Source organism: Acinonyx jubatus, chromosome A2 (genome assembly GCF_027475565.1).
Source record: "Acinonyx jubatus isolate Ajub_Pintada_27869175 chromosome A2, VMU_Ajub_asm_v1.0, whole genome shotgun sequence".
NCBI lineage: Eukaryota > Metazoa > Chordata > Mammalia > Carnivora > Felidae > Acinonyx > Acinonyx jubatus.
Genome location: NC_069383.1, coordinates 109,281,349 through 109,297,767, shown reverse-complemented (window position 1 = coordinate 109,297,767; position 16,419 = coordinate 109,281,349). Strand labels below are relative to the sequence as shown.

Genomic DNA, 16,419 nt, shown 5'->3' with positions numbered 1-16,419 from the left:
CGGTCAGGGAGGACTCGGCCGGGCTGGGGGGCACCCAGCAGCTCTGGCCTTAGAGTTCCACGCTGGGGATGATGCTGGAGGGAGTTTCCTCCTCTAAGGGGCAGGGCCTGGGGAGACCCCAGCTCCTCCCAGCTGTGTCCACTCCAAAGGGTTGAGTAGGCACGGGAGGTGGCCTGGGGGGGGGCCTGGACCCTGGCCTGCAGAAGGCTGAGGGCCAGGCAAGAAGTGCCACTGCTGTTACTGGAGGTGTCCCCTCAGGCGGTGGCAGTGAGGCTCTAAGGAACCACTGGACGGTCTGCAAGCAGTGCCTCCCTCTCCCTGCACCCAGCCCTCTCCCAGTTCATTCTCAGCCCGGGGAGAAGTGGGGGCCGGGCCTGAACTCTCCCAGCCTCCAGCCCTCAGCTGTCGCTCCTGACTGCTGTCCCTGGCCTGGCCTAACGGTCGGTCCCTGTGAGGGCTGGGGAGGCCTGCTGGCCAGCTGCCCTCACACGTGCCCTTCGAGCACGCTGCCGCCTGTGGCCCAGGCCCCGCACATACAGCGCGTCCTGCACGCCACTCCCTTCTCCTCTCTGCCCTCAGCCCCAGGACCGCACCCCTCCAAGCCCGTGGATTGCCACCGCCCCCCGTTAGTATCTTTGACGCTAGTTCTGCAAGTTAAAGCACAATGCACCGATCACCAGGATAAAAAGGTGGCCCCTGCGTCTGTCTGGAGGCCAAATCAAGGAACACCAGCGCGTCTGTTTGTCCTACAGATGTCTTTAAAGGCTTTGATTTCCCCTCATTAAATTGGTTTCACCATCTCACTCTTTCCCGAGTATCCACAGCTCGGGTGGCGGGGTGGGGTGGCCTGGCCTGTGGGGCAGAGGCAGAGGAGCTGAGCGGGGGCTTCCTGGGCTTTGGAGAGGCCTGTGCTCATGGTCCCTGGCCCACCGTGTACTCTGCACAGGGCTCCCTCACCTGCCTGCACCTCCACACCCTGGGGAGTACGGACCCCAAGCTCAAGGGCTGAGGTCTAGGGACTCCTGGTGTGGGAATGACTGAGCAGGCTTGCCTCTGCCCTGACACCCTGCCCGGCACCCCACGACTCCCCAGAACCCCATGTGTGCCCCTCCTGGCAGAGCCCTCTCAGGACCTGGCTGCCTAGAGCATCCCCATGTCTCTCAAGGCCCAGGAGACCCCCAGGGGCCACCCAGTCTGGCCTAGGGGCCTGACACCCTGTGGATCCCTCTGCCCCCCTGGGCTCTGAGTTCTGGTCCTTCCCCCAGCTCCACTCTGGGAAGGATCCCTGGCAATTCCCTTGATATTCCCCTTAGGAACAGAGGTCAGGGGACACTCCCAGTGAAATCACAGAGACCAGCAGAGAGAGCAGGCACCACAGGACATTTATTTGCAGCTGGCAAGTGCCAGGCCACCTGGGGTCAGGGCATGGATTGGCCCTCACATGGCTGCCGGCTGGGCAGCCGGGGAGACACTGGCCACCAGTAGGTGGGAGGGTGCCAGGGTGGAGGGACAGACCCTCTCGGCCCCAGCACTGGTGACACTGCCCCCGCATCCTCCAGGCTTCTCAATGGGGCTCAGTGCCAGGCCCGGGGGCCCGTGCCTCCAGAGTCATGGGGAGGGATGTACTAAAGGGGGTCGAGGCACATCTGGTTGGGCATTTGGCATCGCGGCCCAGCCCGGGGCCTGGGCAAGGTGGCCCCGGGGGAGGTCACTGGAACGTTCAGGGAGACTGGACCATGCGCTTGTGGGTGTCAAAAACGTAACGCTTGAAAGACAGGCTGAGGGCCACGTGCTGTGTGGGCTCGGGCCGCTCTGCCCCCTCCTCCTGCTTGGCTGCCTCCCCTCGTCCGGCCCGGCCCCGCTTCTTGAGGGTGGGCGTCAGGATCTTCTTGGACTCGGGGCTGAGGCCACCTGCAAGGCACAGAAAGAGAGCCTGTTAGCCTGCCGCTCCCTAGCCTGCCCCCTCACCGGCCCAGATGGGCACACACCTGAAATAGCACATCTCCAAGTCCCCTTCTCCCAACTCTGCAACACCCTCACGCCCGCCGAAGCTGAGCCAGGACCCCCGTGCCACCTTGGCAGGCTCGCCCCCTTCTACCTCCTTCCCCAGCCAACGGACCCCTGAGGCCTATGGTCCACTCTGCCACCTAAATCCCTGCATCCTGGCCCCTCCCCGCACCACGCTAGTCCACGGCAGGTCTGTCCAGCTTGGAGCTCAGCAGGGCTCCCTGCCTCCGTTTCCCAGTCCCTTGCCCACCCATGCACTCTGCACTCAGGCTCCAGTGGGGATCAGCCCCACACTTGGTGGCCATGTCCTTCTCCTGCTCTACATGGTCCTGCTGTGTCCCAGAGCACTCACATTAAAACACATGCACTGAAGCTTGACTTTGAGGCTCCCTGGGCTAGGAGTTCTCCAGCTGCCCCTGGGGATCCATTCTCTGCTCCTCTGTGTGCCTGGGAGGCTGGCCTCTGCAGAAGGCATATGGGCTCCTGTGGCCCTCTGGTTTCTGGTTGGGTCCAGCCAATGGGAGCCCCAGTGGATCAGAGGACAAGAGGGGAGAGCAAATGGGGTGACGATCCCTGCTCCCTAAGACCGGAGCTCCTGTCGGAGGTCCTTCCCCCTGGGCTCTTGCACACGCTGTCCCATGCAGGGTGGGGGTGGCCCCTACTCCTTCCCACCACATCTTACCGGCTCCTTTCAACCCCCCTCTGGCCACTCCCTCCATTGCATACAGTGTACAGACTTTATATTCACTCCCTCCGGACAAATGATTAAGTGGAAATCAGTTTCCTGCTGACAACCCTGACTCAGAACAACCCCAACTCTTCCGGCCCCTTCACCCACTGCTTTTGCACTTTCCCTGCGGCCCTGAGGAACACACGACTGTCCCTGGGCTCCCCAGCGTCACACTTGTGGGCCTCTGCAAATGCTGATCCCTCTGCCTGGGACGCCCTTCCCCTCCTTGCTAATGGGAAGAAACCCTGCTCATCCTTGAACAGCAGGCTTGCTCTGGGGCTCGTCTGTATGAAGAAACTGCTTGGTCGTACCATGGTGCGGCCTCTTCGGGGGCTGCTGGCCAGGACGAGCACTTGGCTGCCTCGAGCATAGGGGCCGAGGCTCCGGCTCACCCGAGGCTGTGGTCAGACCTCAGACTGGCCCAGCACAAGCAGAGCTCCCTGGGGCAGGCGTTCACCCTCTGAGGCCGCTCACGACCCCACTGGGGGAACCTGGGGGGCAGACTGGCAGGGCTGTTGGGCACCGTGAGACTTGCATGGGGCAGGGAGGCCCAGCGGGCAGCAGCTCCTGGAGCGGCTACGGGGAGAGCTGGGTCCAACCCTTCTTCCCCTGGGGAGAGGCCAGTGGGGTGGAGTCCAGCCTACACTGTGCTTGCTAAAAGAGGGGTCCTGGCAGGCCTGTGTCCCCCAGAGAGGGCGCTTACTTCTAATAGGCACAGAGGGGTCGCATCAGCCAGTGGACCCAGAGGCCGGGTGTCTAGAGCTGGTGGGAAGTTGGGGGTAGGCACCAGGCGGAGGGCTCCCCTCCCTGCATGCCCCGGGGCGCCCTGATCTGCATCTGCCAGCACGTGAAGGGCGTCCTCCTTTGCCCCAGTGCTGGCTGGGTGCCAGCTGTCTGCCTGAGACGAAAAGGCAGATGTGCAGCTCTGGAGGACCTTTGCACATCGTGTCTTAACCAGCTGGGGGCTCTGGGCGGCAGCGGTGGGTGGATTCTTCTGGCTTAGACCAGGCACTCACGCATGCTTGCTGAAGATGTCAGCAAGCCCTTCATCTTACAGATGAGAAGACAGAGGGCCCCATGGAGGGCTCCTCCAGGCCCCACAGAGGGTCTGGAAGAGCGAGGATTTGAACTCTGGGCTTGCTTCTGATGGCAAATGCCGGCCAGCCCGGCTCTCAGTGGGGGTACCCCTTAAGCAGACGCCTGAAAATGGTCGTGCAGGGGACCCTCAGCTGTGGAGCATCCTGTACTGGCCCTGCAGTTCCCTGATGTTCAGAAAGGTGGCCAGGAGGCTGCTTGAAGGGACACGGTACAGTCTGTTGGGGAAGTTCTGCCTCCTCCATGAAGGACTCTGTCTCCCTGTCCACAGGCCTCTCAGAGCCTGCACCACCTGCATTGCCCAAGAAGGCTGGGACTTGTGGCCAATGTGAATGGGGCTCTGGGACGCTAGGAGCCTGTGGGGCCCCTAGCACGGGGAGCCACCCTCTGGCTGCGCAGCATGGTGTCTGATCACAGGCCCCACACCCAGCTGGTCTGCGTGCCTCTGGGATGGGGCGTGGGAATGGCCCCGGGCCAGGCCCCCGAGCAAGCACCAGGCCTGCAGGTATCTGCCTCCCTGAATCGGAGTCCTGGCCTTCCTTCTGCAAACAGAGAAGGTGGCTGGCACCAGACCCTGACAAATGGCATGGGCGGCCTGTCTCCCTGTGGTGCCAGGAGGTCTGATGGCTGAAGAGGCGCGGGGCTCCCCGGCGTCTGCGCCGGGCTGGGGAGACAGGCGTGGCCCAATCGGCGGTCCATCTCGCCCGCGCTGGCTCTCATTACACACGGTGCATACCTCGCACGGCCCAAAGCAGGCAGAGCCAGAAAATCTATCTGGCACAGGCAAACATGCGGCCGTTTAATTGCTCTACTGAGATGGTCAGGCTCCTTTACCTCTGCTCCATTTGGGGTGGCCTGGACACAATGCCCAGAAAGCCTCCCCAACATGGGCCTGTTCTCTGGTGCTGCCGAAGCTGTTGGATTTGCGGAAAACGTCGCTGGAAGCTGCTTCGTTTTGCAGTGGCTTTTTCCTCCCCTTAGCCAAACAGCCAAAGCAGGGAAATGAAGGGCAGGTCAGGGCGTCGGGGGTCGGAGCTGCTGCCCACCTAATCGCCGGGCTTCTCCCAACCTGCCCCTGTGTCTTTCAGTGAAAAACGCTCACAGGAGGCTCTAGGACTGGAAATGACAGCGGTGAACACGCAGACCAGGGCCTGGCCCCCACAGAGTTTACTAGTCCGAGAAGAGGCAGAGGGGAAACAAGCCAGCAAGATAATCCAGATAGCCACTGAGGCCATCAAGGAAGCAAAAGTGCTGTGTCACCAGGAGGGGAGGATGGCCAGGTCGCTTGCACCCAGGGCAGGCTTTTCTGAGGAAGAGTTCCGAACGGGGACCAGGTGACAGGGACTGGCCGCACGCAGACCTGGGCAAGGGTCTGCATGCAAAGGGAGTCTGAGTGCTGGGTGGGAATGAGCGTGACGCTCGAGTATGGATGAGGACGTGTGGCTACATGCTGGTGGGGCTACAGGGTGACCGCAGCTTACCGAGTCCCCATAGTGCTCCCTGTGTGCCAGGCTCTTCGGGAGCCCAAATCAGAGAGGGTCCCAGGGACCTCTGGGGGCTCAGAGTGGTGAGGGATGTCCACCCGCCCAGCATCCACCAGGGCTCCCCACACTTCCTGTGCGCCCTGGGGATACAGAGGCAAGCAGGACGGTCCCACTCTCATGGAGCTACCGTCCTCTCTTAGGGACCTCCCCTTGAAGCACCCTCGAGAGGCCCCATGGGTTGGGTAGCCATGTGTCGCCCCTCCTGGGATGGCCCCTGACGTTGGGAGCATGTCTGGAGCTCCTGGCCTCTGACTTCTGCATCCCTCTTCTCCCACCCGAGCTGGCCTGCATTGTGTCTCTGAACTGTCCCCCTCACCTGACACACCAGGTGCATTCCCACCTCAGGGCCTTTGCATTCACTGGTTCCTCTGCTGGCAGATCCGCCCCAGGAGTTCCAGTGGCTCCCAGGCCCGCCTCCTTCTAATCGCTGTGCAAATGACACCTCCTGGTGAGGCCTTCTTGACCACTATCATCCCCTCCTGCTCCAACCCCCCCACCCAGTTATTTTTTTTCCAATAGCTATTATCACCTTCTGACATACTGCTGTAAGTTCCTCATTTTGATGTCTGTCCTCTGCCCCTGCTGTATGCACGTCCTACCACGGCAGGGATTTTTGTCTCTGCATGCACCGCTGCAAGCCCAACACCTAGAACACTCCCTGGCTCACAGGAGGGGCTCAAAGAATACTACGAATGAAAAGTGCTGGAAGAGACCCTCTGAGACCCTGCTGGGTGAGCACTGGCTACTAAGCTCCCCAAATGGTCACCGCATGGACCCAGCCACCTACTTCTAGGCATTCCATCCCAATAAGCAACCTGAGATTTGTATACACAGATGTCACTACGCGTGTGGGCACTTGACCCCCACAGCCCAGTGTGGAAGAAACTGAGGCCCGGGAGAGTGACAGGCCCCAGGTCACACAGATCTGGAGAGGCAGAGCTGGACTTGTGAGGCTACCCGATCCCAAGGTCTGTGTGCACCACAGAGGAGGTGTGTTGGCCTGTGGAGTTACAAGGGTACTGAGACCCGTGGGAGGGCAGTCAGGACGGGATTGGCATGCATTTGCTGCGGCAGAATATTCTGGGAGATGAAGTGACACCTGAGAAGAGTTCACAGTTACACAAAGGCAAACTTAAAAATTAACTGAAAAAAAAAAAAAAAAAAAAAGAAAACGCCACAGTAATACAAATTTGTTGGAAGAGTTCTGCTCTAACTCTGGGATGCAGAAAGAAAGACTAGAAGACTATCCACTAGGCCGTCAGAGATCGGGGGTAAGTTACAGGCGATGCTCTTCTTTCTACTTTTCTCCACTTCCCGAGGTTAATACTGTGAGCCTGGGTGCTCATGGGGCCATCTCCTATGGGCCACTGGCATGGCCTCCTGCACCCAGGCCCAGAGGAAGCGGAGTGCGGCCCAGTGCAGTCTGGCTGCTGAATGCACAGCCACACGGGGAGGCAGCGGGGAGGGAGGAGGGCTCCAGGGGGGCGGGCAGGGGAGGAAGGGGAGGCTGGGGAGGTGGCTGTCACCCCGGGCCAGGTCTCGTCTCCACGTCCTGGTTAAGACCGCCGTGGGCCAGGAAGCTCACTGCCATCTCTGGGCCAATGGCGTCGTCTCTGCAGTAATCCGGCCCCGTGAAGGACGAGCTGAGCACCACCTCAGGCCATGCTCATGGCTCCTTTGTGGCCACTGAAAGCCCAGGGTTTCTGATGCTGCTGCCGCATCAAGGGCAGTAACTGGAAGGCACAGGCTTAGGGTATCACTCTCCACAGCCTCCTGAGGGTCTGCTCCTTGCTCCCCAGCCTTGCTGCCCTGTCCCCCGGGGGGCCTCCTCCCGGGTCCTGCTCCCCGCCGTGGAGGGGCTGCTCGGAGGCACATACGGAGCTCTGGGCTCCAACAGGACAAAGTCTGGCCTGGCATCCAAGACCCTGGGTCATCAGGGTGTACCTCCCTCTACGCCTCACCCTCTGCTTCCTCTCACTCCCGTTCGGCTTACACTCCAGCCCGCAGAAATCAAGCAGGGCCTCCGACGACTTCCCTTTGTCTGGAACGCTCCTCCACGCCTTTCCTGTCTGGCTGACGCCTACTCTGCCACTGTCTCTGTCAGAGGCTTTCCCTCACCTGCCCCAGCGGAGTAGATTCCCTCCTGGAACCCTACTTGGCATGACGTTTGCCTTTTTTTTTTTTTTTTTTTTTTTTTGGAGAGAGGGAGCACGTGTGTGTGTGTGTGTGTGTGTGTGTGTGTACATGTGCACATGCGTAAAATGGGGGAGGGGCAGAGGGAGGAGGCGGTGAGAGAGAAAGAAAGAGGGAGAATCTTAAGCAGGCTCCATGCTCAGCGTGGAGCCCGACACGGGCCTGAGCCGAAATCAAGAGTCGGACGGACATCTAACCAACTGGGCCACTCAGGTGCCCCAATGTTTGCTTTCTGCATCCTTCTCCCGGGTGGCCTGTTGGGGGGACTGCCTCTTCGGTGCTGGGCACAGGGCCTGGCAGGCGGGCTCAGGGAGGGTGTGCCAGGTGAAGGCAAAGGGAAGGAGCAGTCTCGCCCAGGTGTGCAGGGCAGCGGAAGTGAGAGAAACGCTTCCACAGAGCCTGTGCCTCCAGACTAGGAAATACCTGTCTGCAAGGTCATGGCCCAGGAAGCCCAGGCTCAGACAGCAGGCCCCCTGCTCCATGTGAGCGGGAACGTGGCTCCCTACCTGGCAGGGTGGGCACAGAGCTAAATGAGCTCTGTGTGTGAAGTTCACACCGTGGCCGTTGCTCCACAGGGAGACCTCTCTGCTCCTTCTCCCCAGACCTCAGGATTCCCGGAGCTGGGCTGCCCGATCCATTCTCCAACAAGCCCAGCCTGGGATGCGGTGGGGGCGGGTCGGCCTGACCTCGGGGTGACGCTGCTAGCCGTGGCTTTCCTTGGGGACACTCTCCCAGGGCCGGGCTGGCCTTTCTCACCCAGTGCCAGCTCCACACAAAGGCACAGTGGGCTGGAGGCTGCTGGGTCTTGGCTTGGGCCGGGGGTAATCAGGGAAGAATGCGGGAAGCACAACAGTTTCCCAAGCCCTGGCCGCGGGTGCCGCCCTGACATGGCCATCAAAGGCCGGCAAATTGCCTCCAATTGCTGGCGTCGCTTTCATGTTGGGGGCCAGACTGGAAGAAGGGCCTCCACGCTGGTGGGCGGCCTGCACCCCCCAGTGGGAACTGAGCCCTTGCAAGCAGCTTGGGGTCAGTGGCCCCCTCGGTGGCCCCGTGGGGCTGCAGCCAACTCCAGCCGCCCCAGCTTCCCCTCCTAGAACAAGCAGCTTTGGAAAGAGCCGAAATGACAGGGCAGAAAGAGAGCCGGGGTAAGGGGTGGTGGCGGGGGGGCGGAGGGGGGAGCCCTTTTTAGGGTCAGTATCCTGGTGATGACAGAAGGGCTGGGGAGCTCAGAGGGACATGCCTGGCAAGCTGGGCTGGGCTGACATATGGGATGGCCGAGACGGATGGCCACAGAGGGCCTTGAATCCAGCCAGGTCCTGAGTCTAGACTGGATGCTTGGCCTGGGAACAAGAGGGGCTGCCCAAAGGAGGGGACCTCTGTCAGCGAGGTGACCCTGAGCAGCGAGGCTGAGGTCCTTCAAACAGCATGGCTGCACCGTTACCCAGTGGGATCCACCGTCAAACTTCACCTGAAGAAAGGCATCTCTGCATGCCTGCCCTGTTAACGAGGCTGCCTTGCACAGGTCACAGGTGGTCACAGGAGGTACGCGTGGCACAGTGCCTGATGAGACCTCTGATGTGGCTAATGTGGTGGCTTGTGCAGGATGTGCTGCTGAGGGCGAGGCTGGAGGACAGTCTAGCTGGGAGTGGGCTGCAGGGTGGGGAGGGCACAGAAACCGGAGGCGGACTCGGCCAGGGCGGTAGTGGCCATGAAACAGGGCGGGGGCCCTGTTGTGTCTGATTGGCACAGGGCTGTTGCTGCCACCCCATCCTGCAGGGACATCGAGGTGCAAGGACTTGCCCGCGGCCCTGCTGTAGCTGGTGGTGGAGCTGAGATTGGAACCCAGATCCCTCTGCCAGCCAGTGGCCCAGGATGGCGTGGGCCCTGTACAAGCTTAGCTCCGACAGCACCAGTGAAGAGGAGAGGCCCAAGGAGGACAGGCCTGGTTTTCAGCGCAAGGCCCAGAGGCGAGCTGGTGCTGGGAGGGCCTAGCGGGTTAGGGAGAGCCTGGCTGGCCACAGGAGCCAATAGGAAGGTTGCAGGGGAAGAGAGGAGAGAATGGCCGAGAGGGACAGCCCTTGGGGACACCAGTCGGCTGGCTCCCTTTGCTGGGGCCCCTGACCTCATCTGTGAGAGGTGCTGGTGACTGTGGAACCCTCCTGCCATCTCTTTGTCAGCCCTGGTTTTCCACATTTATCCTTGGGAGCGGAAGCCTTTAACGTGCTGCTTGGGGCTGGGAAAGCTGCCTGGTTTTCTCTCCTTTCTCTTCCTGCTATGGATCCCGTATGTAAACAAAGATGCAATTTGCTTTAAAAAGATAAGGTGATTAAGTTTTTATCAGACATGTACTCCGCTGTCCCTGCAACAAAGGGAATTAGGGGAAGGCGGGCGACAGAACAGGCCCTTTATTGGAACTGCGCTTTCTGAGGCTCTCGAGCGCACACTCGATGGGCTCCATGCAGCCCCTTTGATTGGGTGGAGGCGAGGCAACGGGCGCCCACACCCCCATTTTGATGTCTTAATGTTGCCTAATTCCTCCTTTAATTTATATTAAGCTTCTTAACAGCAATGATGAATTCTTCAAAAACAAAAAAGGACCCTTTGCACAAATCTTTCCCACACCGTGTAAATTGAAATTATAATGTAGTCAAGCCTTTGGAGATTGGGGGTGCGCGGGGAGGGAAAACCAGTGCATTATGTGGAAGGAAGGACTTTAAGGCAAAAACAAAGCCGTTCTGAAAAAGGCAATGACTTGGTCTCAAGAATCAGAAGCTCAGTTATTAGAGGGGCAGCCCAGGAGGAGGAAAGTTCCCTGTCATTCAGGGGGACAGTGAGGGGGCCGCTGGGGTGGGGTTGGGGGCGTTCTGAACTACCCAACACCATCCACTGTTGGCTCCCACCTGTTCCTCACAGGGGTGGCCCAGCACTCACCTGGGGCAGGGCTTCATCCCCCTAAAGTGGCTGTGGGGGGTCACTGAGGCTTATAGTCCCAGTAGCCAGGGGCTCCACATCCCATCCAGGTTATGCCTGGTGTGCAGCCCAGAAGTTCAGGTAGGGTTTAAACCTCTGCTTGACTCTGAACAGCCCCAAGTGGGGAGCCCGCTCCTTCCCAAGTGGGGAGCATCTCTGATGGCTGGCCTTGAGCTCCATGGGGGCCCCTTCCCTCAGTGTTCCTCCAGGCCCTGGCGGAGGGCCTGGCACTAGGGCCTCAGGCACTGGCCTCTGGGCATGAGCCACCAGGCTGCTCTCCCACCAGCTCCTTCTGATCTGCCTGTCGCCGAAGAGATGTTTCCAGAACAAAATCCTGATCATCCCTCCCAGCTCAGAATCTTCCGCCATTCCTCAGGCAGGTGTCCAAATTCCTCCAGCTGGCTCCCCACCTTCACCACTCAACCCTACACAGCCCCCAACCCATCACAGGCCCTTTGCACTCACCCCTGCCTGGGAGCCCCATCACACCCATTCACAGGCCTCACAACTCACCCCTGCACAGGGCTCCCCACTCACCCTACCCTGGCTCTGTACTGGTGTTCCCTCATCTTGGGGTGACTCACAACACTCGTCTACCTCGCAAACCTCACTCCTTTGGTTTTTCAGCAAAAGTTTTAGCATCTTGGCTTGGCCTTCTCTGCTACCTTCCAGGCCTCTATCCTCCAAGGGGACCAAGGCTTTCCACAAGTGGACCACGTCTAGACCCTGTGTCCTCAGGAGACAAAGTGCGGCCTGCAGCCGTGGCCAGCAGCCCCAGGAAGGGGGACTATCGGTGACCTAAGCCTGCTCCCACTCTGCCTCGTCTGCCAGTGGGCTGGGCCCTGGCGTCTGGCTCTCTCCCAAGGATGACCGTCCCCAGGGGGTCAGGGCTCACCCACCTGACCGTCTGGTTCCTAATCATCCTCTCACTGCCGGACAGCCAAGTCAGGCCCTGTCAGTTCACAGGAGGCTTGGGGAGCAGGAGGCCGGGCAGCTGGGCTGCTAGAGGAGGCAGGAATGTGCACTGGCCCTTTCCTCCAACATGTCCCGTATGCCCAGATCTAGAGGCCGGCTCCTCAGCACCCAGGGGGCCTGGACCCCAGTCCCAACCCCTGGGCTCACATTCCCCGTCAGCACAGGCGGTACAACCGCGTGGGTGTGCCAGGCACGGTCGGGGGGCGGGGGGGCTGCGGGTGTTGGTGGCTGTGACCTGGGGATGGAGCTGAGCTGCCTCGGAATGGCAATTTCCAGAAGGGGAGCCTAGACAGCAGTGTTCCCAGGAACTCCTTCTGGCTGGCCCTCTGGGCTGAGGTTTGAAGTCTCTAGGTGGGGAAGGCTGGCTGGAGCTTAGGGCCCAGGTCTGCCCTGGGGGGAGGGAGGGAGCAGGGGTGAGGCAGGCTTCGAAGGTCAGTGGCTGGGTAGGGGACTGGCTAGGTCGCTTTGCCTCTACTTCTGCCGCCACTATCATAGGGACTGCTTAGCTAGTGTCCTTGTCAACATAGCATCCAGCCAGGTGGGTTCAGACAGCATCTCATTCAAGCCTCCAGACATCCTATAAGTCACTTTGTAGGCAGGGAGGTGACTGCCCAAAGTCACACAACAGTAAATGGGGAGTAGCACTTTACATTCGAGCCTGTGGCTTTACACAGCTGTCTATCCTGCTGCAGGCCTGGGAGTCTGGCTATGGGCCTGGCCACCCCAGAGCCCTGCTGCTTCTCACTGGGAACAAAGCAGCAGGGACAGCAATGCCATGGGCAGGGGGGCCTAGGGGGCTACTACCCCTGAGGGTGGGGAGGAGATGGCAAAAGGCAAGGGCATTGACATGACTGGGGGACCACCCTGACTTGGGCAGCAGGCACCTCTCACCCGGCACTCCCAGGCCAGGGCAACCAATGTGGGCTGGGCCAGGTGGGGGACCTTGTGTCCAGAGACTTCCAGGGATGAGGCCTCACATGCCTCTATGTTCTGGATTCCAGAGGTGGGGGGGGGACACTGCTGGAGCTTGGCCACTGCCTAGGCAGACTCTGAGAGCGGTCTTAATGGCAGAGAGGGGGTCTGAAGTAGAAAGCCCATCTTGTGTGAGGCAGGCCTGGCCCAAATTGCCCCAAAGATGGGCTCTGGCCAGTTCTCGATAATGCTGAAAACACCACCAATGGTCACCCTAGCTAACGTTCACTGTGCCTTTCTTACGTCCTGTTCGTACGGCTTCTCCACTCCACAACCGCTCCCTGGGGGTTGGCTCTATTTATACACAGAGGCACAGAGAGAGCCAGTACGTGCCCAAGGCCACACAGTGAAGATGTGGTAGGCTGAGCTCAAACTTGCAGTCTGGCTTCCGAGCTGGACTCTCCTCTGCTGCATTGCGTCAGAGGTGCACCGTGGGGCCAACCTCCGGCACTGGTCCTGGCCCCCAAGACCTCTGTCATGGGTGGACATGAGCTCGTTTCCCTGACTGTTACTCTGTGAGGGCAGAGACTAGATCCCAGAGCCTGGCTCAGCGTCTGGCCAGGGAAGGATCAGACAAGCACTTTTCCGTGTCTCGACCTGCTCAAGGAGGGTACAGTATTCACTCCATCATTCAGAGACACTGAGGCCCAGGGATATGAAATGATTCGCCGAGGTCACACAGTCAGTGGCAAACACGGGCTCATCCATCCTCACTGCTACTCGAATCCCAAGTTCTTTTCCAGGTAGCTAGAGGAAAGGGGTCATCGCCCTTCTTCAGACGGCACTGCAGAACGCCACTGACAGTGAGCCATGCACACACGCGCGCGCACACAAGCACACAAATCTCTGGACCGAGAACCCCCCGAACAGGCAGGATCCATTCCCCTCAGTAGGGTCTGTTTAGCAATCGGAACACAGTGGCCGCTGAGACAGTCTCAGGTAATCGCCGGAGGGCAGTGACCAGGCCAAGGAGCTTGCCTAGAGACAGGCTTCCGTGAGAGCTGTGCAGGGGGGGGGGGGGGGCGGGCGGGGGATGGTGGGCAGAGACAGAGCTGAGTCCATGGCCCAGGACTGGACGCCAGGCCTTGTGAAATGGGGGCCTCACCGCCCTGCTCTGAGCTGTGGTGTCCTCCTCAGTCAGGATGAGGGATGACGGGAGTAAGGTTCACGGCAGTAGCTGCTTCCAGGAGACCAAATGCTGTTCCCGGACTCTCCCCAACCTGCCCCTCCACGCAAAGATAGTGATTCGCCTCTCCTGCAGGTGCCCTCCTGCATGGCCAGCGTCTGGAGGCCAGCTGTGGGGGAGGAACACGCTTCCTGGTGGCCCCCACGGAGACTGTCCCCACCACCGAGGGAGCTGAATTTTAATGTTCCAAACACTCCCTAAACGTGTACACTCTTTAACAGCAGTTAATCTTCAATTAAAATACCTAGAGCAGAAACTAAGATAACTGGTTTAAAAGGTAGAGCTTATTGACAATAAAAGTCTTCTTCATATTGCTTTTCTTTAGAAAAAAAATTCCACATATTAAAAATGTCATTTTTATGACTTGGGGGAAAAAAAAAAACCTCATCCAGAATAATGAAGGCGAACAAAGGCCCTGGGAGCAGCCATCTTCCAGGGTCCATATGTGGCGTCCTGATTACTGTATCAGCCCCGTTTGCAGAGTGGAGGGAGAGGCGGGCGGGCTGGCTGTCCTCTCCAGCCGACAGCGAAGGGCGGGCGGTGAGCTTTGCTGGTCCCTATCCACACTCCCGATTTGACAGCTGCAGGCTCCAATGGTTTTACCCCCTCCCTGACCTGTGAAGACTGCAGCTGGGGTGAGCACAGGAGTGCCCCCCCTCCACACAGACACACGGGGCCGTGGGCACACCCACAGCCCTTCTCAGGCAGATCCCAGGCCCGGCCGGTGGCTCTCAGGCCCCGGGGAGGCTGGTGTGTGTGCGGGGCGGACCCACTCACTCGGCATGCCAGCCACCCGTCACCCTGCCAATTCCCAGCATGCTCTCTGAGGCTGGATGTACCATTACTGTGTGCACGCAATGTCCATTTGATGGCTGTCTGCTGTGTGCATGGGGCACCAGTCCCTGGGCTGGCTCCTGCCACCTGCACTCTCATGCCCACATGGCTGCATGCATCCCTAACGCCCAGCACAGGTTACCTGCAAGTGGTGTCACTGCCCATCCCCTCCTGTATTTTACGCCATAACTGCCTCTCAGATCACTGGCCAGCGCTACCAGCCCTGGGGTTCTCTGCAGGCATGGTGGGGATCAGGTACCCTCCTCTGGCTCAGTGCTACCCCACGTGGCTGCTGATGGGCTGATATGGACCCTCGTCCACCGGGAGGTGTTCTGCTTCTTCCAAAACACCATCTGGGGCTCTGCCCTGGGCAGGATTTAATCACGTTGTGGCCACAGGGCTCAGATCCCGCATCGTGGCCCAGTGGGGGGTTACTCTACATATGGGGAGGCTGCCCCTGAGTCTGGAAGAGTATACAGGCTTTGGCTTGGAGTTCCCCCATCCAGGTGTCCCTTCACCCTCAGGAGCCTGGGCTGCAGGGGGCCTGGGGAAGACTGGCCCAGGGCTGGAGACAGCACTAATGGATCTGAGCTGGTATCTGTGGGTGTCTCTGGGCCAGTATGAACACATGGGGGGGTTCCTATCTTGGAAGTGCAGCACGTATATCAGAGAACAGCTGTCATTGTGGCCCATTTCCCAGGCTTGGCCCTGCACCACAGTCAGCCATGGGAGGGTCACCGGGTCAGGAGTTCTGGGCTCTGCAGGGTACTTGGGAGATGGCCCCGTAAATCTCAGTTTCCATGTCTGTGAAATGGGCCAAACAATCCCCTGCTCTATCAGGGAGTGGAGAACAGCCCCTCGGAGAGGCTGTGAGCAGATGTGCATCAGACCTCCGGAGAGAGCCTAGCGTGGAAGGGGGGCCCCGCAGATGCACCCTGCCTCCCCCAGCCCTGGAAACAATGCTTTCTTCCTCTTTGTTTTATCAAGAAAAGTTTGTGGAAGCCTCAAACATCAGGTGCCTGTACTCTTGGTAGTGAGCAGTGAGCTGTCGCACCCTGCTTTGTGTACACGGATGCACGTCTGCCACGTGTGTGGCCCTGTGTGGGTGTGACAGCAGGGGCTGAGGGGGCCCGAGGCTGGCTCAGAGGAAGACCCTGTCCTCTGAAGACCCTAACAGGCCAAGAGAAACCCAGGGGGCCAGGAGATAGCTAACACTGGCAGAGCCCAGGGGGAGAGGCTGGACCTGCCATCCCCTTCTCAGATCACGGCGCCCCCCACACCAGCCAAGGGCACTCGGAGCCCTGTAGGGAGCGAGCCTGGGCCAGGTACCCACAGCATCCTGTATCACCCTCCAGCAACCAGTCAGGTGGGCACAGGTGTGGTCACCCGTGTGGCCGGGACAGTGAAACTGAACAGAATGGCCCAGGAACTCAGAGGGTGAGCACACAGCCATGCTGGGTGGGGCCCAGAGCTGGGCAAGGTTGCAGAGTAGTGGGCACACGGCCTAGCATCTCAAGGTTGGGGGCATTTTGGGGGTTATCTTGGGAGGCCGTGCCAACCCAGGAGGGGTGGGGGCTCTTCAGTCTCTCGGGAAGACGGAGGAAGCTGGTGCCCTGAGATCTGTACAGCTGGGGACTGGAGACAACTTCGTTTCTGGATTTTTGGAAGCAATGAGCACACCGGCAGCCGCTGTCTCCCGAGATCAAAAGCGGCACAGGAGCTCGCCCAAGGCATGGAGTCCGTTCGCTCATTTATTCAGTCACGGTTCCTGAGTGCCAACCTGGTATCAGGCATTGCACTGGGTGCTGGGCCTGGCAGAGCTCATGTTCCAGCAGGGAGACAGGCCGCTCAACTGAGTGAAAATGTCAGGTGTCCGTGCTGACGGTGCCTCGCAAAAGCGCCGAGAGCTTTGC

General features: G+C 59.9%; 1 protein-coding gene across 3 annotated transcripts in view; it reads right to left on the bottom strand.

The window, feature by feature from the left end:
* Positions 1–1,361: 1,361 nt before the first annotated feature.
* The window catches only part of EEFSEC (eukaryotic elongation factor, selenocysteine-tRNA specific), a 248,973-nt gene continuing 233,915 nt past the window's right edge, over positions 1,362–16,419 (bottom strand). For all 3 annotated transcript variants that reach the window (XM_027049814.2, XM_027049815.2, XM_027049817.2), the window contains one exon: positions 1,362–1,911. In XM_027049814.2, coding sequence (XP_026905615.2) covers positions 1,721–1,911 — 191 coding nt within the window. In that variant the 3' untranslated portion in view covers positions 1,362–1,720. The remainder of the gene's footprint in view (positions 1,912–16,419) is intronic.